This window comes from Betta splendens, chromosome 11 (genome assembly GCF_900634795.4).
Source record: "Betta splendens chromosome 11, fBetSpl5.4, whole genome shotgun sequence".
Taxonomy (NCBI): domain Eukaryota; kingdom Metazoa; phylum Chordata; class Actinopteri; order Anabantiformes; family Osphronemidae; genus Betta; species Betta splendens.
In genome coordinates, this window is record NC_040891.2 from 16,245,305 (window position 1) to 16,271,348 (window position 26,044).

General features: G+C 41.3%; 4 protein-coding genes across 6 annotated transcripts; 3 read left to right on the forward strand and 1 right to left on the reverse strand.

Moving 5' to 3' along the window:
- Positions 1-1,512: 1,512 nt before the first annotated feature.
- pdia8 (protein disulfide isomerase family A, member 8) lies at positions 1,513-6,324 on the forward strand. Its single transcript, XM_029166629.3, has 13 exons — positions 1,513-1,839; positions 2,082-2,160; positions 2,530-2,647; positions 2,729-2,836; positions 3,051-3,180; positions 3,352-3,465; positions 3,544-3,669; positions 3,749-3,931; positions 4,071-4,179; positions 4,343-4,471; positions 4,550-4,629; positions 4,764-4,821; positions 4,903-6,324. The coding sequence occupies exons 1-13, from the start codon at positions 1,676-1,678 to the stop codon at positions 4,990-4,992; spliced, it is 1,488 nt and encodes a 495-aa protein (XP_029022462.1). The 5' UTR covers positions 1,513-1,675; the 3' UTR covers positions 4,993-6,324.
- Positions 6,325-8,283: 1,959 nt separating this feature from the next.
- On the forward strand, positions 8,284-12,457 carry cct3 (chaperonin containing TCP1, subunit 3 (gamma)). The gene is made up of 14 exons (XM_029166628.3): positions 8,284-8,573; positions 9,481-9,542; positions 9,702-9,752; positions 9,862-9,924; positions 10,007-10,103; positions 10,186-10,303; positions 10,523-10,709; positions 10,843-10,992; positions 11,081-11,213; positions 11,300-11,381; positions 11,463-11,643; positions 11,729-11,974; positions 12,066-12,197; positions 12,278-12,457. Exons 1-14 carry the CDS (start codon positions 8,546-8,548, stop codon positions 12,368-12,370), a joined length of 1,623 nt encoding a protein of 540 aa, XP_029022461.1. The 5' UTR covers positions 8,284-8,545; the 3' UTR covers positions 12,371-12,457.
- Positions 12,458-13,028: 571 nt separating this feature from the next.
- glmp (glycosylated lysosomal membrane protein) lies at positions 13,029-21,674 on the forward strand. 2 transcript variants are annotated; one of them, XM_041072814.2, is made up of 8 exons: positions 13,089-13,184; positions 18,467-18,521; positions 18,944-19,108; positions 19,254-19,352; positions 20,289-20,453; positions 20,584-20,802; positions 20,980-21,248; positions 21,328-21,674. In XM_041072814.2, the coding sequence occupies exons 3-8, from the start codon at positions 18,950-18,952 to the stop codon at positions 21,500-21,502; spliced, it is 1,086 nt and encodes a 361-aa protein (XP_040928748.1). In that variant the 5' UTR covers positions 13,089-13,184; positions 18,467-18,521; positions 18,944-18,949; the 3' UTR covers positions 21,503-21,674. The 2 variants fall into 2 exon arrangements, with proteins under 2 accessions (XP_029023456.1, XP_040928748.1); XM_029167623.3 differs by lacking the exon at positions 18,467-18,521 and having other exon boundaries at positions 13,029-13,184.
- Positions 21,665-24,789, reverse strand: jtb (jumping translocation breakpoint). Of its 2 annotated transcripts, none has more exons than XM_041072816.2 (5): positions 23,900-24,789; positions 23,721-23,761; positions 23,517-23,602; positions 23,322-23,398; positions 21,665-22,465 (listed from the first exon to the last, which is right to left on the reverse strand). In XM_041072816.2, the coding sequence occupies exons 1-5, from the start codon at positions 23,986-23,988 to the stop codon at positions 22,309-22,311; spliced, it is 450 nt and encodes a 149-aa protein (XP_040928750.1). In that variant the 5' UTR covers positions 23,989-24,789; the 3' UTR covers positions 21,665-22,308. The 2 variants fall into 2 exon arrangements, with proteins under 2 accessions (XP_040928750.1, XP_055368762.1); XM_055512787.1 differs by having other exon boundaries at positions 23,322-23,401; positions 23,900-24,782.
- Between the last annotated feature and the right edge of the window lie 1,255 nt (positions 24,790-26,044).

Here is a 26,044-nt window from a genome sequence, read left to right on the forward strand (position 1 = left end):
ATTTTTGTTTATGGGATGTGTCTTTCTGTTTTCCATGCAAATTGATTTTGAAAGCAGATAGTGACAATATAGCAGAGGGCATAGGTCTGAACCCCACTCAGCCAAATAATAAACAAGACTGCCTACGGATACCGACTCCGTAACGAGGCCACCATAAGTCACCTCCTTTATATTGATGAACATCAAGCTGTACAGCAAGAGTGAGCGAGACATCGACTCGCTGATCCACACCACCAGGATCTACAGCTCGGACATCGGGATGTCATTCGGGCTCGAGAAATGTGGGACAATGGTGATAAAGAGAGGCAAGGTTATCCACACAGAAGGGGTCTCACTCCCAGAAGGAACAATAGCAGACATTGAGGACAGTTACAGGAGGCAGAGGACTAGTGAGCGTGAGAGCCACTATCCAGGATGAAACATCCAAGATCCATAAGTACATCAAGGATAAGGCCCCGACAGATGACGTGCTGAGTGAATGTCTCAGGCAGTGGAGAACAGAGGATGAGATGCTGGAAGAGGGACCATCATGGGAGGACAAGCCCTTGCACGGGATGTACCACCGGAACATAACTGAAGTGGCTGATCTCAACAAATCCTACCAATGGCTTGAAAGGGCTGGGCTGAGGGACAGCACAGAGGCACTCATCCTGGCTGCACAGGAGCAGGCCCTGAGCACCAGAGCCATAGAGGCCCAGATCTACCACACAAGACAAAACCCAAGGTGTAGACTGTGCAAAGAGGCCCCAGAGACGGTCCAGCACATAACTGCAGGGTGTAAGATGCTGGCAGGGAAAGCATACATGGAACGCCATAACCAAGTGGCTGGCATAGTATACAGGAACATCTGTGCAGAGTATGGACTGGAAACCCCAAGGTCAAAGTGGGAAACACCTCCCAAGGTGGTAGAGAACGAGCGAGCCAAGATCCTGTAGGACTTCCAGATACAGTGTGGTGGAAATTTCCCATAAAGAGGCAGATAAGAGAGAGTTGTCTTTTGTAAGATTTATTATAAAAAATTATTATAAAAATAAAGAAAAATAATAAATTGATTGTGCACATTAACAAACCAAAACTATCAGAGAGGAAGGAGCACTCACTCAACAGACAGAGATACACAACTCCCCGGCCTTGGGTTTGGGAGCTAGAGTAGACCCTCACAGACAGACAGAATGGTAATGGCGAACCAACCAGACATTGTGGTGGTGGACAAAGAGCAGAGGAAAGCCATGGTGGTGGATGTGTCAATACCAAGCGATGGCAACATCAGGAAAAAGGAACATGAGAAACTAGAGAAATACCAAGGGCTCAGAGAAGAACCCGTGGAGGGTGAGAAGTGTGTGTGTGTGTGTGTGTGTGTGTGTGTGTGTGTGTGTGTGTGTGTGTGTGTGTGTGTGTGTGTGTGTGTGGTCTCATACAGATATGAGGTCACACGTGCAAAATCTATAAGACGTGACGTCACAGGATCCATACGTGTAACTCCTGTATAGCTTTGTTGCAGACGGCTCGTTATGGCTAAACTTTCAAACGAAGACAGGCTTTACTTTGAAAGACGTGACCGGAAACACTAGTGATGTTAACAGTAGTGTAGTGAGGGGGTCTCCTCCGTCCTTTATGGCTTCTGTTACATGTTTTAAGTTCTCCCACATAGAGCCATTCGTCTTTCGCCTCTACCATGGCGGCCACTGTCCGCGTCTTTCCTGGCGTCATCTTAGCGTTTATACCCGTTTTTCTTGCAACGGTGTACTCGCGCAGAGACGTGCTCGAGCTCGGGGACGCGGACTTCGACTATCTGGCGGCGGAGCATGAGACCATGCTGCTAAAATTCTACGCTCCATGGTAACGGAGGGCCGTTAGCTTAGCACTACTAGCCTGTTTATGAATATTAGTATTGACATAATGGCGGGGTAGTAGTTAAAACACGTCATTCATTCATTCATTCATTCATTCATTTACCTGCCCCCTGCGTCTCTTTCGTTCACGTGCCCCCATGCCCCCCTTCTTTCTCTCATTCTGTCATTTTCTTCTTTCATCATTACTTGATTCTTAATGATTGTTTATCAATAATGTTTATGTTTCAGGTGCGGACACTGTAAAAAATTAGCTCCCGAGTTTGATAAAGCAGCGACCAGGCTAAAGGGAAGTGTCCAGTTAGCGAAGGTACCGTAAGGTTAATATTGCAATAATCTTTGGAGTTTGTAGTATACTTCATATTATTAATCATTATTGTTGGTAGAAATTGTTGACTGTGTACTTACACCAGCTTTAAATAGATTTAAAAAAATCTTTTATCTAATAATCGAGTCTATAGTTTTAAAATGTGAGGTGAACATTTACTTCATCACTTGTATTTATTTCAAAATATAATAACATAAATAAATCACTAAAATGAAAGAACGCAGTGAGTTGTGGTGCATTCAAGGGCACATGAGAACGAATGACTCAGTTACTCATTTGCTTACTGTTGGTATCAACCTTTTTACTTCTGGCTAACCTGCAGACTCACCTGTCTGTCTTCACCCTCTTCAGGTGGACTGTACTGCTCACACAGGAACCTGTGCTCGTTTTGGAGTTTCAGGTTACCCAACACTCAAGATATTCAGATATGGACGAGACTCCGCTCTCTATGATGGTCCTCGCACTGCAGGTAAAATACACCCAAGCCTACACCCCACGCGAGTTGTTGATTTTACACCCATCTGTTAACTGTGTACTGTATGTGTTTCAGATGGGATCTACCACTACATGAAGAAGCAGACTGGTCCAGATTCAGTTCATCTAAAGACTAAGGAAGACCTACAGACCTTCATCGACCACTATGATGCCAGTGTCGTTGGTACACCTCTCATGTTCTCCTTCTATCTGTTGGCACTGCACTGTGTTTCCCTTGCTTCATGTTACCTGTTTCGATGTGACACATCTGCTTCTATGACGCCTGGCTGCTGTTTCAGAACTTGTTTCATAAGAAGCTGTAGTGTACTAGTGTTGTGACTGACTGACTCAACAGCCGATCAGAGCAGTCACAGTGTGTCATTGTTCCTCTGTTTCAGGTGTGTTCTCAGGTCCTAGCAGCTCTCGTCTGGCAGAGTTTCTGAGGGCTGCAGGGCTGCTGAGGGAACAGTTCAGATTTGCTCACACCACTGATCTGAAACTGGGAGAGGAACATGGAGTCACCTCAGAGTAAGTCCATAAAAACATCCCACCTAAAACAACTGAGGTCCCAGTGTTTTCCATAGAAACAGAACACAGAGGCTTTCATGTGAAAAGTGTGTAAAGTAAACACTGCTGAAGATAAAAAAAAACGCAGTCCTGATCCTGATGATCCTGTTCTTCTCTTACACGTGTTTTCAGGAGCGTTCTGCTGTTCAGACCACCTCGACTCGCCAACATGTTTGAGGACAGCATGGTCATTTTTACAGATTATCTGACAATTGGTTCTCTGAGACGATTCATTAGGGATCACATGTAGGTTTTCTCTTCCAGTGAAAGTCTGGCCTAGAGGGAGCTGGACTTGGCCTCACCTGGTTGTCCACCTGTCTGTAGATATGGTCTGTGTCCTCACATGACTCTGGAGAACAGAGACCGTCTCAGGGTCCGCGATCTCCTGACAGCATACTACGACCTGGACTACCTCCATAACACCCGTGGCTCCAACTACTGGAGGAACAGGTAACATACTGGTGGGCAGTTGCCATTACTGTGACCTGACGACATGCATTTAAAGAACACGCTCCTTTCCTGTTGTCAGGGTGATGAAGGTGGCATCAAAATACACAGGACGGGGCCTGATCTTCTCAGTAGCCAATAAAAAAGACTTTTTAGCTGAGCTGGAGGATGACTTTGGTTTGGGGATGTCTGAGGGAGGAGAGCTGCCGTTCGTCACAATCCGGACCAAACTGGGTCACAAATACACCATGAGAGAGGAGTTCACGTATGTACTGGGCTGAACTGGTCCAAATCAGGATAAACACCATCAGGACTTGAATCTATACATTGCAAGATGTTTAGCCAATGACATTACAGTGATACCTAGTCAATAATCAGATTACTCAGTTGGTGTCTTGTTTCAGGAGGGACGGTCATTCACTGGAGCGGTTTTTAGATGATTACTTTGCAGGTCGACTCAAACGCTATGTCAGGTCCGAACCTGTACCTGAGCACAGCGCTTCAGCTGTTAAGGTAGGAAGGACCTTGCCCAGTGCGAGCCTCCCTCCCCCTCTGTGACTTTTGACCCACTAGGTGCTTCTCCACAACCACTGACCTTTGCTTTATGACCTTTCACCATTTCTCTGTGACCTCTGATGTTCTGACTGTGATCTTTGACCCTTGTTTGGTTTTGCAGGTAGTAGTTGCTGAGTCCTTTGATGATGTTGTTAATGATCCAGAAAAAGATGTTCTCATCCAGTTTTACTCTCCTTCCTGCCCACACTGCAAGAAACTGGAGCCGGTTTATAGAGAGCTAGCTGATGTGGTATGTTTCTCATCAGCTCAGCAGGCGGTCACACTGGTTTTGATGTACTGACCAAAAAAGATCCTGTCTGTTGCTCAGCTGCTTTCAGATTCAAGGATTATTATCGCTAAGATGAACGCTGTTGATAATGACATCCCGCTGGGCTACGATGTGCAGGGGTGAGAACAAACTGGACTCCTTCTGCTGTTTGTCCCCCTCTTTCCCTCTTTCTTTCTGTTGCGCTCTCTGTCTGTCTCTCTTCCTGCTGTTGGTCTGACTTTCTGCTTGTCTTGTTCCTCTTATTGCTCTTCAGCTATCCAACCCTTTATTTTGCTCCAATGGGGAAAAAGGATGAACCCATTCGATATGAGGTAATGAACCAGTTCCGCCCTCTCTCATTTAAGTGTGGTCATACTTTCTGGGTCACATGAAATCTGTTCTGTTTTTTTCAGGGAGGTCGGGAGTTTAAAGACCTCTTGAATTTTGTGAGACGTGAAGCGAGTCACCGTGTCATTTTCAGTGGGTCCAGGGCTGAACTCTGACTTTTTTATTGTTTGGTCGGGTCTGACAACCAGGTCTCCATAACAAAGGCAGTGAGACAGGACAGAAACAGAGAAGAGATTTTGCTGGAAGACTTGGATCTAAATTTGGACCAATAAGATTTTACCATTATCATAAAGACACAGCTTCACACAGAAGACCATGGAGCTGGTAGTGGACTTCAGGGGGATCCCACTCCCTCCCCTCACCATCATGGATGACATCGTGGCTACTGTGGAGTCATTCAGGTTCCTGGGTTCCATCATCTCTCAGGACCTGAAGTGGGTGTCCCACATTGACTCCATTGCAAAATGAAAGCCGGACAATGGTTCCGCTTCCTCCGTTAACTGAGGAGGTTCAGCCTGCCACTGGAAAACTGACACTGTTCTGCTCAGCTGTTAGTCTGTTTTGCGAGATTCTTATTTTGAAACACAGTACAGCAACGACAGGAAGCTGGCGCAAATTTGTCTCGTTACAATATAAATGTACTGGATCTACCGGGAGATGTGGTCCTGACTACTTTACCACTGGTCTTCTGGTTAAATCTGTGAAAAAGTGTTTCCTGATACAACATGAATGTACTGGACCTACAGAGTGCTGCGGTCCCAACTACTTTACTGCATGTCACCGGCGTGTTCAGACACAATAACAGCTCCTCCAGCTCCAAAACTTGCAGACCTTGTTCATGAACATAGTTCTGCACATTAAACTATCCATTTGTTTCAAGATTCAAGATTCAAAAAACTTTATTAATCCCATAGGGAAATTATTTTGCACACCTTGATCGCTGTCACAGTTGAAAGTACACACAAGCAGGTAGGGAACAGTAAAAATGCCAATACATCTACACACACACACATCTAAGTTTTATATTGATATTGTATGGATGAAGATCAACCCTCACAGAGGGAGGAGGAGTGGAACAGACTGATGGCCACCGGTGTCGTTCTGTGAAGCACCAAATACTGATCAGCCTGTGGCTGAAGGTGCTCCTCTGCCCAGCAAGGACACTGTGTAGGGGAGCACCTGTGTTTATATGCACAGCTGTATCCATCTGATTAAACTCCGAGACACAGTTGTTAAGGTGGGAGAACAGGTTGAAACGGACTGTCACTAGCTCAGACTACAGGGGTCAATGTCAAGCTTCACCCAAACAGCTGATCCAAAGACAGTCTTTATGGTTAAAAAGAAAACTTATTGTCTATGACACAGCTCGGTTGAAAACCGAATGTTATGCAATACACTGCGAGATGCTTTCTGCTACCCAATGTTACACGTTTCAAGTTTTATATTCAATTTGTGTACGGTCATAAACTTTTATCGACCCAACCTTAGCAAGTTTCTTTCTCACACTTCTTTTCACCTGCTCATGCTTCCCTTTAATTACCACAGTGTCGTCTCTTGTTACAAACAAGCACTGTGTTTCACTTATACCTCAGAACAAAGAACAAGTTAAACAGCAATCTGGCTGTATCAAACTAAGAATTTAATAAATGCTATAATTGATGAAATAATGCATCAATAACAAACCAAAACAACCAGAGTAACCATTCAGGGGCTCGTACAAATATTGTTTCATCACCACATGTCAATTTCAGGAGAGAATAAGTGTTTTGCTTACATTTGTAAAGCTCAAGCCAATATGACTAGTCTGTAACAGTTGGGTCTGTGTTGTTATTTTCCAGTTCAACACCAGGCTACTTGCTGTTCATACATAATGATTTCCACAGTTGACTATGAAGCTGCAGGTGACAGGTGATCTGAATACAAAAAGCAATTATTAAAAGAAAAACTGACTGCATGATAATAAAACACTAACTTAAAATAGCATGAACAGGAGCAATCAAACAATAAACTAAGTGACAGTTTTTTCATAATCACTTGAACAACTCAAGGGCTGCAGACAAAACCTCAGTGAACACAGGCTCTTGCATCCTGCATCAGGCACAGCATTGACCCATTCTGCCACAGCTCAATGTACACTTTGTACCCAACAAGACTCCTGCAGTGAGCTGCACACATGAAGCCATCCATTAAGCCTAAGTGAAAGTAGAAAAAGAAAAAGGCAAATACTGTACTAACCTGTGTGGTGTAACTGGTGGAGTCTTTTAATGTTTTAACGCAATGTGCCTGATCTCACTGAGGTCAATATGTTGAAATGTGTCTAATAATAAATTTTATTTCTAATTATTTTACTAATAGTTGTAAATTTATTTGTAACACAAAGAATCAGTTTTCATGGGGAAGCAGCAAAAAAAAAATGTGTTTTAGAATAGCTAATCATGGAGGGATTTTCAATTTTACTCGAGTACCTTTTCATTCTGTTGTTGTTTTGGTTATTTTGTACATTTTAATACCGTTTAGCTTTATCTTGTTTCTGTCTGTTGTTTTTGTTAAATGTTCTATTGCTGCTGCAAACAAAGAAATTTCCCCATCTTGGGATTAATAAAGTCTGATCTATTCTAATGTAATCAATTATATTGTGTTAAAACATCAAAAGACTACACCAGTTACACCACACAGATAGGTACCTTTTTCTTTTCTTACTTTCATTTAGGCATCATGGAGGCCCCATGTATGTAGCATGCTGCAAGAGTCTTGTCCAGTGCAGGTTATACACAATGAGGCCTTACTTCTTCTTTTGACCCCTGTCTGATCCAGTCTATGTTTCAACCTGTTTTCCCACCTTAACATCTGTCTCTCCCAGTTTAATCTGGTGGATACAGCTGTTCATGGTGAACACACCAGTAACATGTCATCTGGTAAACTGAGTAAGTCCAGTACATTCATATTGTATCAGGAAACACATTTTCACAGATTTAACCAGAAGACCAGAGGTAAAGTAGTCAGGACCACATCTCCCAGTAGATCCAGTACATTTATATTGTAACAAGACATTCACGCTTTATGTTCTGAAAGCTGTTTCACCCATTTCACCCATCACAGTACACCAGCAGTTTTTAGTTGGTTGTATTTGGTATAAGTGAAGATTAAGCTGTCAAATTAAAGTAGTGACACACACACACACACACACCATGAGATTTGTTATCATGACGGTAGACTCCACTCCTATGAAAGCGAGACTCTTATTTTGAAACGGAGTACAACGACGGCAGGAAGCCGGTTCTCACGCGCAAATTAAATACTGTATTTATATTTTCCTTCCCAGGCGATATCGACTGGAATCAAGCCGTCTTCTGGTTAGGTTGCCATGAAAATAACGTACAAAACGCAATTCTGTTTTTCTTCAAAGCACAGATCTAAAAACCTATAAACCAGCTGATAATATTTCTTTCAAAATCAGAGACAGAATTTTATTTAAAGCCGTTTCCAGATTTCTCGTTTTGAGGAAAAACGGAATACGAGTCATTTTTTCGTTTGGTGGAGAAATCAACTGTTAAAATTTACACTCACCGGACCTGCTGAGTGAAGTCATTTACTCCATTGGCCAAACCGTCTATCACAAGAACTCTGACAGCTGATTGGTCAGGCTGTTTGGGTTTCCTGCCATCTCCTCGTGTCTACCAGAAGCTTCCAGGAGAGAGTGCTGTCACAATGATCGGCCAGCAGGTTTTAGTACTCAGTAAGTATCTTAAAAGCGATCAAACATTAAACCGTTTGTTTTAACACGGAGCTATGTAGGTAGCTGCTGTTTGTCGGCGTCTAAGGTGTACACCGCGGGCATCGGTTAGCCGGCAGCGGAGCATGCGTTCCCCGGTCATATCCTGGCTAACAGTTAGCATCAGACAACGAGCTAATGGTGTTAGCGTCGCTGGTTCCAGTCTTTACAATGGAGAGTATGGCGACATGCTAGACTTCTTTCAGCTAGCTTGTCCCCGTTAATCAGCATGAAGATACAGTTAGCAGCTCGATTCACGTCGGGACAGTTTTCTGAGTTCATTGTAGATCCACACGTTTACAGTTTAATTGTTTAGAACCGTGTTAAATCTGCACGTATATTAGCTGCTAATGTTACAAATTCATTGAAATGATGCTAAGGCTGCCACACCCGCATAGACACGTGAACCTCCTTTTCAAACAGCACAATAATTTAATGGTCAGAGCATCTGTACTTACTTAGTAGGTATAAACCCGTGACTCATGGTTATTAGAGTCATTGCTTGATATATGACTTTATGTTGAAGGCACCTGTTTTAATAGTTTAAAGTTCATGCGTGTGCCAGTCAACAGACGCATGATTTAGACAAAACCAGAACCTTGGGCACAAATTTAGAAGAAGAAATGTTCTCCCACATTGATGGTTTCTCTTTGTGGCCCTTACAGCAGCAGTTCACGTCTTTAAATGGGGTATTCTTGTCAACACAACAACCTAATAAAATGCTTGTTCTTCTGTCTCTGCAGTTAAATGTATCTGTAACCAAATGAAATAAAAAACCTCTGCTGTGCAATCTATTAATATAATGTAATCAGCAAAGAAACAAATCTGACTGCAGCTCTGTTAATTAAACTTTTCCTGTTTTTATCTGCAGATCAGAACATTAAAAGAGAGTCCGGACGCAAAGTCCAGACAGGGAACATCAATGCTGCAAAGGTTGGTTATTCATTTTGTAGTAGTCAGATTATTGCATGTGTTTCTGCAGTGAAAGTGATGTTGGTTGGTGCTGAGCCAGGTGAAAATTTATAAACCTAAACTTGGAAAGTTAAATAAAAGCTTAAATTCTTCTAATCCTGGTATCACATTATGTTTCAGATGATTGCAGATGTAATCAGGACCTGCCTTGGCCCCCGGGCCATGATGAAGGTGTATTTATTTTTTTCTAATAGGGACAGTTGGTAGAACATCAGCTTTATATATAAACCAGGGTTAGTTGATTTTTAATATTTATATTTTTTACATTTTATGTGTGCAGATGTTGCTGGACCCCACAGGAGGTATCGTGATGACCAATGATGGAAATGCTATACTCCGAGAGGTCAGTCCTATGACTGGAAGTCGATTAAAAACCTGACTCTCGTTCAGTTCACTCCAACCAACATCTTTCTCTGCCCTAATAGATCCAGGTCCAGCATCCCGCAGCCAAATCAATGATAGAGATAAGTCGCACCCAGGATGAGGAGGTGGGAGACGGGACCACATCAGTCATTATTTTAGGTGAGAAATTTAATACTGACAGACACAATACACAGCTGAAAAAATAGATGCATGTTTATTACTGACCCTGGTCTGCGTTCAGCCGGTGAGATGCTGTCTGTGGCCGAGCAGTTCCTGGAACAGCAGATGCATCCGACCGTCGTCATCGGTGCCTACAGGCAGGCTCTGGAGGACATGCTGGACACTCTGAAGGAGATCAGGTATACTGGGTTGGGCTGGGTCTGTTGCTGTAGTTTTGTTCTTGTTCTCATTCTCTGGTTGACACATGATGATCATGGGGTCTGTTAGTAGCACAGGCTCAGATTCACAGCTGATTGTTTATTGTCATAACTCAGTGTGGCATAAAATATAATCAGCTTGTGAAGCAGATTCATGAATGGAGTGCTGTTGACAGTATTCAGTCATGTATCCACCTACAGTTCCCCTGTTGACACGTCCGATCGCTCCATGATGCTGAAGATTGTGCACTCTGCCATCAACACCAAGGCTTTGAGCCGCTGGTCTGAACTGGCCTGCAGCATTGCGTTGGATGCTGTTCGCACTGTAGAAGTGGAGGAAAGTGGACGCAAAGAGATTGACATCAAGAAGTATGCTAAGGTGGAGAAGGTACGAGAGCAGCAACTTGCAACAGTCAAATGATTTTGACTCAGATCAGAGAAAGTGTAGATTAGACTCCCAGTCTATTATGTTGTGTAGTGCTTTCAGCTGCCCCTGCATATTTATTCCTGTCTGGGATCAGGTTCCAGGTGGGATCATTGAGGACTCATGTGTTCTGAGAGGAGTCATGCTGAACAAAGATGTTACCCACCCAAGGATGAGACGCATGATTAAAAACCCTCGAATTGTCCTGCTGGACTGTTCCTTGGAGTACAAGAAGGGGGAAAGCCAGGTATGAACACACCAACGGCACATTCTGCTGCACAGTCAAGTGTTGTGATTTGTTTTCTGTTCCTCTAATGTGTTCTCTGTTTGTATAGACAGACATAGAGATCAGTAAGGAGGAGGATTTTGCCAGGATCCTGCAAATGGAGGAAGAGTACATCCAGCAAATCTGTGAGGACATCATTCGCCTGAAACCAGACCTGGTCTTCACTGAGAAGGGAATCTCTGGTAATGGCCGTAAATCTGCAGATGTGTCAAAGAAGAGTTAAGCTGATCTGTGTTTAGAAGCTGCATGCATGTCTTCTCTGTCTCAGATCTGGCTCAACATTACCTGGTGAAAGCAAACATCACTGCTATCCGCCGCGTGAGGAAGACAGACAACAACCGCATTGCCAGGTGAGCTCTTGCCACTGTCCTCATGCTTGTTGTCGTTTACTTGTAGGCCTCATGTGAAACAGTTTCCTGCCTGTCTTTCAGGGCATGCGGGGCTCGTATCGCCAGCAGGACAGATGAGCTGCGTGAGGAGGACGTGGGAACAGGGGCTGGGCTGTTTGAGGTCAAGAAAATTGGGGACGAGTATTTCACTTTTGTAACAGAGTGTAAAGACCCCAAAGCCTGCACCATCCTTTTGAGGGGGGCCAGCAAGGAAATCCTGGCTGTGAGAACTCTTAATATTAGATGTGTATGGTCTTCAGGACTTCAACCGTCTCAGTCTCAGACCTGGTACTGTCTCTGATCCTCAGGAGGTTGAGCGGAACCTACAGGATGCCATGCAGGTCTGCCGTAATGTGCTGCTGGACCCCTTCCTGCTGCCAGGTGGTGGCGCCACAGAGATGGCTGTGTCCAAGCGTCTTACAGAGCAGTCCCGTTCTCTGACTGGCATTGAACAATGGCCCTACCGCGCTGTGGCCCAGGCCCTAGAGGTCATCCCCAGAACCTTGATCCAGAACTGTGGAGCCTCTACCATCCGGGTCCTGACCTCCCTGAGGGTAACTTATATTGTAGAAACTTGGGCGTGTGCCCACTTCATAGTGCAGAAGTTCAGAAGCAGAACATTTCAGTTATGTCATCTGTCTTCAGGCCAAACACACTCAAGACAACAGTGTGTATTGGGGAGTGGATGGTGAAACCGGCAATTTGACTGACATGTCCTCTCTGGGGATCTGGGAACCACTCGCTGTGAAAGCTCAGACCTACAAGACTGCTGTGGAGGTGAGGAGCTGCCCAGGTGCTAACTGAGAACGTTCTGCCAGGGACCTGGACTCTCTGTAATCTGATTAATTGTTTTTCAGACGGCCATCCTGCTGCTGCGCATTGACGACATTGTGTCTGGCCACAAGAAGAAGGACAAAGACGATGCCATTGGAGGACAGGGAGCTGAGTAGATCCAGAGTTAGTCGCTGAGTGTGTGTGGAGACCAGACTAACTGAACATTAATTCAACCATCATAATAAAACTCAAGTTACAAACTGGTCTGTGCTCTGGTCTGCCTTCTCACCGATCAGCTGAGTCAAAAAAGATCTGAGCTTTGCAGCTGCTGTACAATACGTACTGATGGCTATAAGGAGTAAATGCGTTCACACATTTTTCTGGTATAAGTGTTTCTTACATTTTTGTGTTTGTACTGAGTCATACATCAACGCTGGTTCTGTCTAGAAAATAAAGTGATCAAGATGGTTTTTAAACATTACAAACTACAGAAATCTCACAAAGTTAGTGTAGTAGAAATCTATGCTATGAAAAGGTCTACGGCAGGGGTTTCAAACTGGTCCTCAGGTACTGCTGACAAGCTGGGTTTCCATCTCTCCTGGGCCTAAATCCTACTCATTACCAGCTGGAAAAGCCAACTGACACACCTCGTTAATCAGTAGAGTTGGAAAACTAGCAGTGACACTGGCCTTTAAGGACTAGAGCTGGGGACTATAGGTATAAGATGAAAACATTACCAAATGTACGTGGGGACTTTCCTGCAAATACTATTTCTACGGACTGGTGCTTTAGTACTCCAGAAGACGTTCTTTGATTATTGCGGATGCGGGACAGTCAGCTGACTTATCTAGGGCGGCGTCATGTGACTTGCTGTCAACAAAGATGGCGGCAGCAGTGAAGACGCTAATCAGCGGGGTCTTTGTGATACTTTTCTGTTTGCTTTTCGGCTTTTGTCAGAGTCTGTTCCGAGGAGACACATTTAAAAGACAGGTGAGAAAATACCAACTGCTGCTTTGAGAAGAGCGGAAACACACTTTAATACGGGGAGAACTCGTCAGACTGTCGGGAAACGAAAGTTTGTTTAGCTTAATCAAGCTTTTCGCTCAATTCATTTAATCATATATGTTCCTTTTAGGAAACATTATCAACTTCACGTTTCAGACAATAATCACGGATCATAAAAACGCGTGAAACTGTTTTAATGTCTGTAAATATATTTTTTAGTTTGCTTAAATAAACATTAAACTTTGCAACGTAAGGTTTAACAACTAAACAGATGCCACATACAGGAAGCTTTTGATTACAATTTGACAGCAACAGTGGAGAGGAAAAACTCCCTCTCTAACGAGGAACAAACCTCCAGCAGAACCAGGCTGGATGTGGGCGGCCATCTGCCTTGACGACAGAGAGAGAGAGACCCCAATGATACATTTAATGACAAGGTGTTGAGTCTGATCTTAAAGGAGAGTTTTTCAGCTTCTCGAAACTGAACAGAGAGTTGGTTCCACAGGAGAGGAGCTTGGTAGCTAAAAGCTCTGCCTACATTTAAAGACATTTAAAGAAAAGGAACTTTATCATTAAGTGCCTTGTAGGTGAGTAGGATCAATTTAAATTCTATCCTACATTTTACAGGCAGCCAGAGCAGAGAAGCTAATGTAGGATCTCGCTTTCTAAGTCCCATCAAACTCTGGCTGCAGTATTTTGAATTAGCTGGAGGTTTTTTAAGGAGCTGTTAGGACATCCTATGAGTAAGGAGTTACAGTAGTCCAGCCTAGAGGTAACAAATGCATAGATCAGTTTCTCTGCATCACTCTGAGAGAGGATACTTCTAATTTTAGCTATATTTCTAAGATGAAAATAGACGGTTCTGGAGATTTGCTTAATATGTAATGCAAAAGAGAGATCCTGGTCGTAGATGACTCCAAGGTTCCTCTCAGTAGACTCTGAAGCTAATGTTATGTCATCCAAAGTAACTATCTAATTCAAAAGTGTTTCTCTGTGATTTTTAGGGCCAGAACCTGGGTTTTATCTAAATTTAGTTGAAGGAAGTTTTAGGACATCCAGGATTTGATTTATTTTAAACAACTTTGAATTTTGACTAGTTGATCTAGTTTGTTTGGTTCCAAAGACTTATTTAGCTGAGTATCATCTGCATAAGAATGCAAAATTATAGAATGTTTCCTAATAATATCACCTAGAGGAGACCTGTATAGACTGATTTACAATTGACAGTTTTTCGACCAAGCACAGAACCCTGCGGTACTCCATAGCTAATCCTTGTGCATATGGATAGTTATAGCTGTGTAGCTATGATTTTTCTTTTCAGGAATCTTAGTGATGAAGGGTACATTTAAAATGGGCCTATAGTTGGCTAGTTCTCCAGGGTCCAGAGTAGGTTTTTTTCAACAAAGGTTTGACCACAGCCAATTGTTGTACATAGTCTATATGTAAAGATTGGTTAATTTGATTTAATATGGATGAGCTGAAACCTCTCAGTAATCTGGTTGGGATTGGGTCTAAAAAACATGTGGAAGACTTGGAAGAGTTAATTATTGAGGTTAATTCCATATGAGTTATAGGGGAGAAGCTCTCTAAGACAGAGATCTTGGTAAGTTTAATGGTGGATCAGTGATTTTTGTCATTTGAAAGAAGTCGCTGCTGAATGTCTTCTTTAATAATGATCATTTTATTAGTAAAGTAGTTCATAAAGTCATTGCTGCTGAGATTTAAGGGGATAGTTTGCGCAACACAGCTATGACTCTTAGTCAGCCTGGCTACAGTGCTGAAAAGAAACCTTTTCCTTAAGTAGGAAAGGAGGAATAATATGTTTTTCTAGCAGCACAAACTGCTTTTTTATATATTATTAGACTGTCCTTCCATGCTATGCAGTTCACATTTAATGCAGTTTACATTTATTTTGTTGGAACGCCACTGCCTTTTTAGTTGTCAGGTCCTGTGCTTTATGCTGCGAAACTCTTAAGTTATACCATGGAGCTAATCTTGTCTGATACAGTTAGTGTCAACATCTACATGAATATTAAAGTCTCCCACTACAATGACATTATCTGTGCTAAGAACTAAGTCAGTTCTTAACTGAATTCTCTGAATTTTCTTCTCTGCATATGGAGCAGGCAGACGGTAAACAATACAAAACACAACTGGCAATTCTCAACTCTCAAATTAGTTATAACTATGTTTAGGTTTAGGAGTAATTAATAAATCTGAGTTATAAATTGCTGCTACTCCTCCACCTCTACCTGTACTTCTAGGAACATGATAGTTGATGTGAGATATTGTAGTTGACTCAATTACTTACTATTAATTTAATAACTAACATTCAACCAGGTTTCAGTGGGACAGAACAGATCTATGTGATGGTCACTTATCAAGTCATTTATTAACAAGGAATTTGATGAGAAAGATCTGATATTTAATAAACCACACTTTATTAACTTACTGTTACTTTATTCTGTAAGAGGAACCGTTTTAATGTTTATTAAATTCTGATAAGTCCCTCCTTTGATTTGTTTGTGACTTGTATAGTTTAGGTGGTCGGGGAGCAGACACAGTCTCGATAAGTAAGACTAAGAGTGGGTGGGGGCTGTAGAGAACATGCAGAGAGGCGTGTAAGACTGCGACTCTGCGTCCTGGGCTCCACTCTGAGTTGTCACGGAGTGGGGAGACTAAGCAACATGGCCATGTTACTAGAGAGCAGAGAGGCTCCGTTCAATGTGGGACGGACGCCCTCTCTTCTAATCAGCCCAGGTTTTCCCCAAAAAGTGCTTCAATTAGCCACAAAGCCCACATCGTTTGCAGGACACAACCTAGACAACCAGCGGTCATCGCTGGTCACATTGGGGAGGGGCCAGAGAAAACTATGGAGTTGGACATTGTGTTGGCAAACGTAGATGTTGACAGTAACTGTCTCAGCACTGCTTTTAACTCCTTAATAGACTCTAATGGTTTTACTCAGCAGGTAAATGAACCCACTCATCGTTTTAACCATACCCTCGATCTTGTCCTGACATATGGGGTTGAAATTGATAATTTAATAGTTTCTCCCCAAAACCCTCTTTTATCTGACCAGTTCTTATTACCTTTTGAATTTAGCATAATTGACCTTACAGCAGCTGGAAAGAAATCTTACTATAGCAGATTCTGTTGTCAGATTCAAGTAGATGATTCCATCATCTTTTGTCTCATTGTCTTGTAGATACACAGAGGAGAACAGTCACCCTTATCTTATGAACAGGTTGACTGTCTTGTAGATGATGCTGCAGCTTCTCTACGTACAATGTTAGACACAGTGGCTCCTCTGAAGAAAAAGGCAGTGATTCAGAGGAGGTTTGCTCCATGGTATAACTCAGAGATCCGCAGCCTGTGGCAGTGGGGTTCCAACAAAATAAATGTAAACTGCGTTGCATGAAGGGACAGTCTAATAATATATAAAAAAAGCACTTTGAGCTGCTAGAAAAACATAATATTCCTCCTTAATTGAGGAAAATAAAAACAACCCCAGGTTTCTTTTCAGCACTGTAGCCAGGCTGACTAAGAGTCATAGCTGTGTTGAGTCTACTATCCCCTTAAATCTCAGCAGCAATGACTTTATGAACTACTTTACTAATAAAATTATCACCATTAGAGAAGAAATTCAGCAGCAACTTGAAATGACAGAAAGCACTGTCTAGAGCCATCAACTTTAAATTTATCAAATCCTCTGTCTTACCAAGACAGCTTCTTCCCCATAACTATCTTCCCCATATGGAATTAACCTCAATAATCAACTCTTCCAAGTCGTCCACTTGTCTTTTAGATCCAATCCCAACCAGATTACTCAAAGTTCTACCTTTTAATCAGCTCGTCCATATTAAATCAAACCAATCAATCTTTACATTTAGGCTATGCACCTGAGTCACTAATGATCTTCTCTTAGCTTCAGACAATGGTCTAATTTCTGTCCTTGTCCTGTTAGATCTTAGTGCTGCATTTGATACAATTGTTTTTAACATTCTATTACAGAGACTAGAACATAGAATCGGTTTTAAAGGAACAGCATTTGGGATGGGTTTAAATCCTATTTGTTGAACAGATTCCAGTTTGTTCATGTTAATGTTAATGAGAAATTCTCCACATGCACAAGAATTAGCTATGGAGTACCACAGGGTTCTGTGCTTGGTCCAATTTCGGCTTATATGTTCAGCCTATACATGTCTTCTCTAGATGAAATTATTAGGAAGCATTCTATTAATTTTCATTGTTATGCAGATGATATTCAGCTATATATGTCTTTGAAACCAAATGAAACAGATCAACTTGTCAAAATTCAGAGTTTTTTAAAAGACATCAAATCCTGGATGTCCCAAAACTTCCTTCAACTAAATTCAGATAAAACTGAAATTCCTATCGTTGGGCCTAACAATCAGAGAGAGACACTATGAAGTTAGATAGCCACCCTGGATGGCATAACATTAGCTTCAGATTCTACTGTGAGGAACCTTGGTGTCATCTTTGACCAGGATCTCTCTTTTACATCATATATCAAACAAATCTCCAGAACCGCCTATTTTCATCTTAGAATTATAGCTAAAATCTGAACCACCCTCTCTCAGAGCAATGCAGAGAAACTAATCCATGCATTTGTTACCTCTAGGCTGCACTACTGTAACTCCTTACTCATAGGATGTCCTAACAGCTCATTAAAAAGCCTACAGTTTATTCAAAATTCTGCAGCCAGAGTTCTGATGGGACTTAGAAAGAGAGATCACATTTGTCCTACATTAGCTTCTCTGCACTGGCTGCCTGTAAAATGTAGGAAAGAATTTAAAATTCTCCTACTCACCTAAAAAATACTTATGATAAAGCTCCTTCTTATCTAAAAGACCTCATAGTTCTCTATGCTTCCAGCAGAACACTTTATTCTCAGAGCGCTGGGCTACTTGTGGTTCCTAATTGTAGAACGGTAGGGGAAAGCTTTAGCTACCAAGCTCCTCTCTTGTGGAACCAGGTCCCTCTTCAGGTTCGAGAAGCTGACACAATCTCCACCTTTTAAGATCAGGCTTAAAACCTTCTTTTTTAATAAAGCTTATGGTTAGAGATGGTTCAGGTCACTGGCAATGATTGTTAGTCACAGGAACCATCTCTTAGTTAAGCTGCAATAGACTGCTGGGGGACTTAATTTATACACTGAGCTCCTCTGTTTTCTTCTATCTCTTCTGTCTAATAACCTCCCACAATTGTTTTATATTCAACTAACCTTGTCTCTTTCTCTCCAGTAGTTGTGCTTCTCCCCCGCTCTCCCTCTCTCCTCCACTCTGACCTCACCTACAGGTATCATCGGACTCAGACTCTTTGTGTCTGTGTTGGGCAGCTGCGGATCCAACCATCCTGCATGTGCTCTGTTGTTGCACGTTGTTGTTGCTGTGCTTTTCTCTCTCTCTATCCCCTCACCCCAACTGGTCAAGGCAGATGGCCGCCCACATCAGACTCTTTTTGCTGGAGGTTTTTTTTTCCTCGTTAAAGAGAGAGTTTTTCCTCTCCACTGTATCTTTCAAATTAAAGACTTGCTGTATGTGGGATCTGTTTGGTTTAGTTGTGTAAGGTCTTAAACCTTACTTTTTAAAGTGCTTTGAGATAACTTTTTTTTTGGATTTGGCACTATATAAATAAAATTTAATTGAAATTCAATTGAATTGATGTGTCAATCAGTTGTCTGCCTTGTGTTATTTTTCGGTTGTTTTTCTGTCCTTCAGGTGACAATGGAGTTGAACCCTGGCTCCACTGGTCCACACTTGGGTGTCAACCTGCTGCATATCAGAGCTGTAGGAAGAAACGACACGCTGCATTTTCTGTTCTGCAACCAAGGGGCGCCGACGCTGTTGCTTGTTCACACAAACGTGTCTTCCTCTATCGTCACGGTGAGTTTTTATTTTCGGTTGGGCTTTTATTTATTCCAAAAAAGCGTCTATGTGATGGTGTTTAGCTTGTAGATATCAGTGTGGGGGCCACTGGCTTGTGAGTTGACCAATACCCATTTGATGTTTTTGCTTTTTGTTTCATCAGGTGAACTGGACTTTGTTTTTAGCTCGTAATACCAGTGGCAGCCTGAAGATAGAGCCTGAGAGCAGTGTCCTGTACAGCACAGCTGTCGTCTTCAGTCGGGTCTGTCCAACTATAACTCTTAAGGCTGCAGTTATTTGAGTTTACTTTATTAAAGAGCAGTGACTAAATAAAAAGGTACTACCTGATTAAATAATGTATATAGTGTTTAGTGTAAATATATATTACACTTTAAAGTCAGTTTTTCCTTCTTGGTTTTAGAAAATATTTTTTAAATGGAAACACTAATACTACTATATATATATAAATGTATCTGTTAATTTTTCAAACTTTACTTTTATGATATTTGTTAGAGTTTGTGCCCAGGCTCTAATATACTTTCTATATATACTGACTTTCTAATCTTCGACATGGTCATTGTAGGAATTTATTGATTGGCACATTTTCCGTTGGCTGATCTCATCTTATGTGAGCTTATTTGGTGGCAAATAAACAGGAAGGTCTTCTTCAGACTGAAAAAGCCACCTGGATTGGAGGTGAAACGTTTCTACTGAGAAGAAGAAATCCAGTTAACTCAACCTAAGACTGTTCCACCTGGATGACTGAGAATCTTCACTGACAGATTCTTAAGCACTGACTTAATACTACTGTTACTTAGTTCTGTAATGTTTTTTTCTTTCACCTTTTGTATGCGTTGTGACAATAATAACCACACCTGTAAAACACAGCACACTGTGTGAATATATTTCAAAGAATTTTAAATTAAGGATCTTTACTTTGAGTTAGTTAAGGAATTGTTTCAGCCTGGTAATCGTCTTAATTTAATTTGGTTATAAAATGAATTTAGCATCTGACAAAACATCTGTTGTCAGATGAAAAATAATACAAATAAAACTGAACTTCTTTGAAACACTAACACCACAGAAGAGCTGCACATGTGGTTCCTAGAGTCAAGACCCAGAGAGCATTTAAGAACCAAGGACTGGTTGAATTAAGCTGTAGGTCTGAGCCAGTTTGGTTTGGTTTCTGTCACTGCAGTTGTGGGAGTACAACGACCTCAACGACACTGCGGATCCAACTTCAGGCTTTTTCCCACCTTATGAGCTGCAAGACTTTATTTGGTCCCCCCTCAATCTGTCAGATATGACTGCTTTGCTCTGTGGAGCCAACGCCACCTCCATCAGTGGGTCTATCTGCTTTCAGGTCAGAGCAGATTAATAAATTTAGATTTCTAATGAAATCTTTCATGTTTTATATTTAGTGTTAATGTAAAAATAATTGAATTGGTTTAAAGACTTGTGATTTAATCATATTAAAATAACCTTTTTTCCAGCTCTCTGTGTTTGAGATGGGGGGCCGTGGCTTGTCTTGGCCCCACCTCCTACATACCGCTAACTCCTCCCAGGTGAAGGTGTGGCTTGATGGCATGCTCCCACGGGCAAATAATTCAAGGTTTCTCCTGGAGCTGCAGGCAGTTAGTGAGTCCTATCCTCTGAGCAGAGTGGAAGTTCATCAGTCCATCGACGATGAATACACGCCCTCAGTATTCAAGGTTTGTTTAGTGAAAAGGTTTGGTAATATGTAAAATTTTAACTTCTGTAGGTTATAATGAACTTCTTCCTGTTTGTCAATTATCCATATTTGGTCAAACTTCCTGCGTTTGCAGACAGAACTTCATGATCTCAGGATCGCATGTTTACATTACCTGTGCTTCCTGTTGACCCCTCAGGTGTTTCAGTGGGTCTCAGCACCAAACAGCATCTCTGATATCCTGGGATTTGTTCAGTGGAAGCCTGTGGCCTACCGTCATTCTAACCCATCTCTAGAGGATGCAATGCCATGTAGGCACTCGGACCCACACCCTCAGAACAGTGAAGCGATGGCAGCGTCCTCAGGTGTGATCCGCGCATTCTACTCCCAATTAAAGCCATTTGGACTAAACGTGAGCTTTGGCCTGGCAGGAGATCCGTTCTACATAAACACAAAGTTCCTGAGCTGGTGTGTTTGGTTTTATTTATAGATTTAAAATCAGAATATACCAGAGTTAATTTCACTTTAATTTCTTTGTATCTTTTAGGACAGTTCTGGTTGGCATTGGTTCACCCCCCACAGACTCCTTCTCACCAGTGGTTATTACCATTATGGCCATTGGTCTGGGGACTCCTTTAGTTCTCGTGCTGCTTGGCGGAATGTGGGTCTGCATGCGGAAGAGGACAATGGAGTCAACCATGACCTACGAGCCAATTAACTGACAACCAGTTTTCACCCAATTAAAAGCAGTTTCTGTTGTAATGAGTTACACCCCAGCATCAGAAATGAGGACAGTTTTAATAAAACTTGATCGTCTCGACCCAGTTAGTTTATATGGAGAGTTGTGAGATTAGCTTTTCAGGCTCAAACAAAAAATAAAAATATTAATTTCTATGAACAGAATGGAATTTTATTTTTAAACACTCAGCTCTGATTAGCCCATCAGAAGTGAAGTACATTGTTGCATTACATTTTTGATCAGAAATATCTGGAAATAACATTTTAATGTACAAGTTTAAACACACCTCAGGTAAAGCTACTGAAAATGATCAAGTCTTTGTTTGCATCTTAGATGTAAGTTGTCTTGTCAGTTCCAGACTCATAGTTTCTCAAAAGGTACAAATAGTTCTAATAAAACCAAATAAATAGATGTTTGTAATTAGTGAACATACAGCTGTGACAGGCAGCACATCCCTCATTTTGGTTCACATTTGTTGCTCAGATTAATTTCTTTATTTTGTCAAACCTTAACAGAAAATTAAAATGAACTGACTTTAAAAACTGATATTTGTGAAGATAAAGAAGAAGTTAAACTGGACCCAAACCTTTATTACTACAGGATTTAATATTCCTCCAATTCTCTGCCAGGAAAAACTGAAACCCAAAAAAGATGATGCTGCTTGTCCTGAAATTTTCAAATTCACCTAAAGTTCATGAGAAAAACAAAGTTCGGATCCTGTAGGTTGAGCATCTGTCATTCATCCACTGATTCAGTAAAAACTGCTGCCAACAGTCCTTGTTCAGCTGGCTAAATCGACTCGATCTGGCGACGTACTTTCTCAGAGGCAAGGCGGTCGAGCCAATGCTGACGGACAAACACCAAGATGCCGAAGACCATCGTTAACACCAACATGGCTACCTCAAACTTCCAGAACAGGTGTTCCTCCATCAAAGTGGAGCGACAGCTGTCAAGACACAGTGGGAAACCCATTACTGAAAAAAAACAGAACCCCAAATCATAATCCAGCTGCTGCCAATGTGTTGAAAAAAACTAAATCACAATTATCCATCTATGACTTAAACAGATAATTGAAGTCTATGACCTCAGATGCATTCAGGCTTTTTTCAGACACTTCTGTGACTCAAGACATTTTTGTTTACAGAAGGCTGCACTTCCTGCAGGTCCTCAGGAGAAACAACGTAAACAAGAAGTGGTATGCAGACCCGACTGTTGAGGACAAGAAAATTGTACAGAGGGTGATAAACACAGCTAAAAAAAATCAAGGGTTGTCCTGTGCCCTCCCAAGACTTCTTTGACAAGTCCTGGTATCCAAACAGAGTCAAGGCCATCACAGGAGACACCTCACTCCCTGCTCAAAATTTATTTGAGCTGCTGCTGTCAGGACAGCGTTTCAGGTCAATAAAATCCCACACCACCAGACTAACAAACAGCTTCTTCCCCTGGGCTCTACAGTAAAGAGAGGTTAATACCTCTCTTCTACAGTGCAATGCCACTGTAGAATTTTCAATACCTCGCTCAGACATGCAATATTACTGTACAATTTCATTTCTTGTGCTTTCATATAGCCAAACCCCTGCGTTAGAAGTATATGTTTGTAAATGTTGTATTTCTTTCAAAATGCAAAAGAGATGTGGGTATTTCTCTACTTACAATTTTTTTTTGCATTTTCAATTTTTTTTATTTTTTTTATTTTTATATAATGCTCTGGTTTCTTTTACTGTGAACTGCTGCTGGGTGCATCTATAGTTTCGTTGTACTTGTACAATGACAATAAAGTTCAATTCTATTCAGCTACTGACCTTTTGTGCTCGTCTCTGTTGGACTTTGTACAGTTGACCTTTTCCACGTATCCCGTCAGTCCACAGGCCGACCACGACTTCTGAAACATAACAGTCCATGAGTGTGTGTTTTGTGTGTGTGTGTATATATATATATCATATATATATATATATATATATATATGATGTTAATATTTTACATTTTTAACCACGTACAGACTGGAAAGCGTTACACTGCCAACACTCTGTTGTCACTACAAAGTCCTCCAGCAACCAGCAGGGGGTAGCCATGGGTTTTACTACTGTAAAATGGGAACACAAATAAAAAGGCAATTGAGACAAACACTGCTATAGCTATTGCACCAATTCTCTTACAAAGATACAAAACAAATTTAAAATCTACTCCTTATTCCTTGGTACCTGTAGTTTTTTCTTCACCCAATAGAGCAGCACCAAACACTCTGAAACACAAAACAGACTTCACACAGGATTCTGGAACAAATCCATCCCTAAAGAACTCCAGATGATCCAAACATATGGACATTTAAAAGAACAATAGAGCTGACTGACCCCTGACCTCAGTATACAGACTCACTCACCTGAGGGAAACAAGGCCCCAAAACAGAACGTGGAGGATGAGGACTCGAGGCCGACAACACACCACAGGGATCCGGCAGTCACTCTCCATTTGCCTGCTCTTGTACCAGGATGATCCCACAGCCACTCTGTGTGGTATTGGTTTTGAGCAGTACTGGTTGTGGACCAGTTTTTGACCCCTAGCAGCTTTCTCTGCATTTACATGGCGATGACACTAAAATGAGAGGTCTATTTCACGGTCCAAGCTGATGGCATCTACGAGAAAACAACACAGGGTTGAAGAATCTGTCTTATGTCCAGACTCAGACGACTGACTTTTTTAATTTATTTTCCAAAACAATGTTTCCAAATAAATATCAATATTCAGGTCAAAGCATGAACATTACGATCATTAAAACACGATCATAAGATTTCTATTCAGTGGTTCTGATGAAATATTTTCACGGTGTTGATGACACGTGATAAATTGTTAATCAGATGTCTACAGATAATCAGTCCAATATATTGAATATTTTCAGAAACGTCGATTTTACCTGAACTCAAAAAACAAAACATCAAGCTAATCACCATGCTAACATAACGTAACTACCAACCTGTCACGGCACAGAAACGGTTTTAAACACACTGCAATCCACGCGGACACTGCTAATGCTAACAGCTAGCTAGCTTGCTAACATTGTAAATAATTATACATACAGGTACATGTTAGCGTTAGCTAGCTTAGAACAAACACTAAACACTTTTTGTAATCTACTACCGTCGCCATTTTAAAAGGAACCAGTTAACCGAGAAGAAAACTGATTACTTAGAACCAAGAGCAACAAGGACCGAGCGACGAACCAGATCAAATACCGTCGACTGATAACGTCGGTCCGCTGCCCAACTCCAACATGATAACGTCAAATAGTTTCTTCAAAATAAAACTGACAAGATGCTGAAAAAAAGCAAATGAAAAACAGCGGAAAGCATTTAAATAAACCACATTTATGACTTCTTTCACCGATTCATTTGTGCTACTTTACGTATATTTGGATGCTAATAATTGTGTACATTATATTGTCCGTAGATGTGTTACCTTACTGTTAATTTTATCGATCAGTTTGTGAAAGGTAGAATGAATGTGAAAATCAAAGCGCGTCACATCCGGTCTTCGTCCCCGTCGAGCTGGAGCTTCTAGCGTCATCGTGTCACCGTAGCTTCGCTCTGTGGCCACTGTTGGGCATGACAGGGATCCATGGCAAGCCGTTTTAACATTTGAATTCTGACTATCTAATAAATTACAGATATCCGGAATGTATTTCCACTTAGTCAAAACTACAATTTGAGATATCCACAACTACATTTTTACTAGGCACAATTCGAGTTTTGAATATCCGTAATTCAATTTTGCCTAGGCAGAATTGCCCATTAACTTGAATGGTAAAGTAGTTTTGGATATCCACAATTTAGTTTCGCCTAGGCAGGAAGGGAAATCCAGATATCCACAACTACATTCTGCCTAGGCACAATTCGAATTACAGATATCAATAACGATGTCGCTGACATCTGTGCCGTCATAGGTACAGTGCCATTTTAACGTTTGTTAGATATCTGAAAAGGAATTTTGCCTAGTCAAGAATTATAGACATGTGGAACTACATTTTGCCAAGACAAAAGTATAATTACAGATATCTATACTTGAATTACGACTAGTAATAAGTTAGTGTAAGATATCCAAAAATGTATTCTATATATCCGTAAAATGTGGCGAATTGTGCCTGGTTAAAAAGGAATTACGGATATCCAAAATTCGACTTGTGCCTAGTCAGAATGTAGTTGTGGATATCTTAAATGACACTTTTGATTAGGCAGAAATACATTTCGGATATTTAATTAATATATCCAAAACTTAATTGTGGATAGTCAAAATGTAATTATTGATATCAAAATGTAATTTTGCCTAGACAGAATGCTGTTTTGGATATCTAAAATACAATTACAGATAGTCACCTTAAAACCCTTAAATGTTTAAACGGCTTGCTATAGGGACCATCAAAAAGAGCTACAGACATGATAGTACCACCAATTGGACGCTGTTCTTAATAGACATGAAAAATTAATTGATTGTGATTTTCATTATTATGAGTCTGTTGTAAACAAGAACTTTT

Bases quoted from the DNA above. Each gene is read 5' to 3' on its own strand.
- glmp (XM_029167623.3), top strand. From the start codon at position 13,077: ATGGCGGCAGCAGTGAAGACGCTAATCAGCGGGGTCTTTGTGATACTT. The intron at 19,353-20,288 runs GTCTGTCCAACT...CTGTCACTGCAG, and splicing joins CAGCTGTCGTCTTCAGTCGG to TTGTGGGAGTACAACGACCT. The intron at 20,803-20,979 runs GTTTGTTTAGTG...TTGACCCCTCAG, and splicing joins ACACGCCCTCAGTATTCAAG to GTGTTTCAGTGGGTCTCAGC.
- cct3 (XM_029166628.3), top strand. From the start codon at position 8,546: ATGATCGGCCAGCAGGTTTTAGTACTCA. The intron at 9,925-10,006 runs GTCAGTCCTATG...CTGCCCTAATAG, and splicing joins GAAATGCTATACTCCGAGAG to ATCCAGGTCCAGCATCCCGC. The intron at 10,304-10,522 runs GTATACTGGGTT...ATCCACCTACAG, and splicing joins GACACTCTGAAGGAGATCAG to TTCCCCTGTTGACACGTCCG.
- jtb (XM_055512787.1), bottom strand. From the start codon at position 23,988: ATGGAGAGTGACTGCCGGATCCCTGTGGTGTGTTGTCGGCCTCGAGTC. The intron at 23,762-23,899 runs GTGAGTGAGTCT...TTTGTGTTTCAG, and splicing joins TGGGGCCTTGTTTCCCTCAG to AGTGTTTGGTGCTGCTCTAT. The intron at 22,466-23,321 runs GTCAGTAGCTGA...GTGTCTTGACAG, and splicing joins AACAGAGACGAGCACAAAAG to CTGTCGCTCCACTTTGATGG.
- pdia8 (XM_029166629.3), top strand. From the start codon at position 1,676: ATGGCGGCCACTGTCCGCGTCTTTCCTGGCGTCATCTTAGCGTTTATA. The intron at 2,837-3,050 runs GTACACCTCTCA...CCTCTGTTTCAG, and splicing joins CTATGATGCCAGTGTCGTTG to GTGTGTTCTCAGGTCCTAGC. The intron at 4,472-4,549 runs GTATGTTTCTCA...TCTGTTGCTCAG, and splicing joins ATAGAGAGCTAGCTGATGTG to CTGCTTTCAGATTCAAGGAT.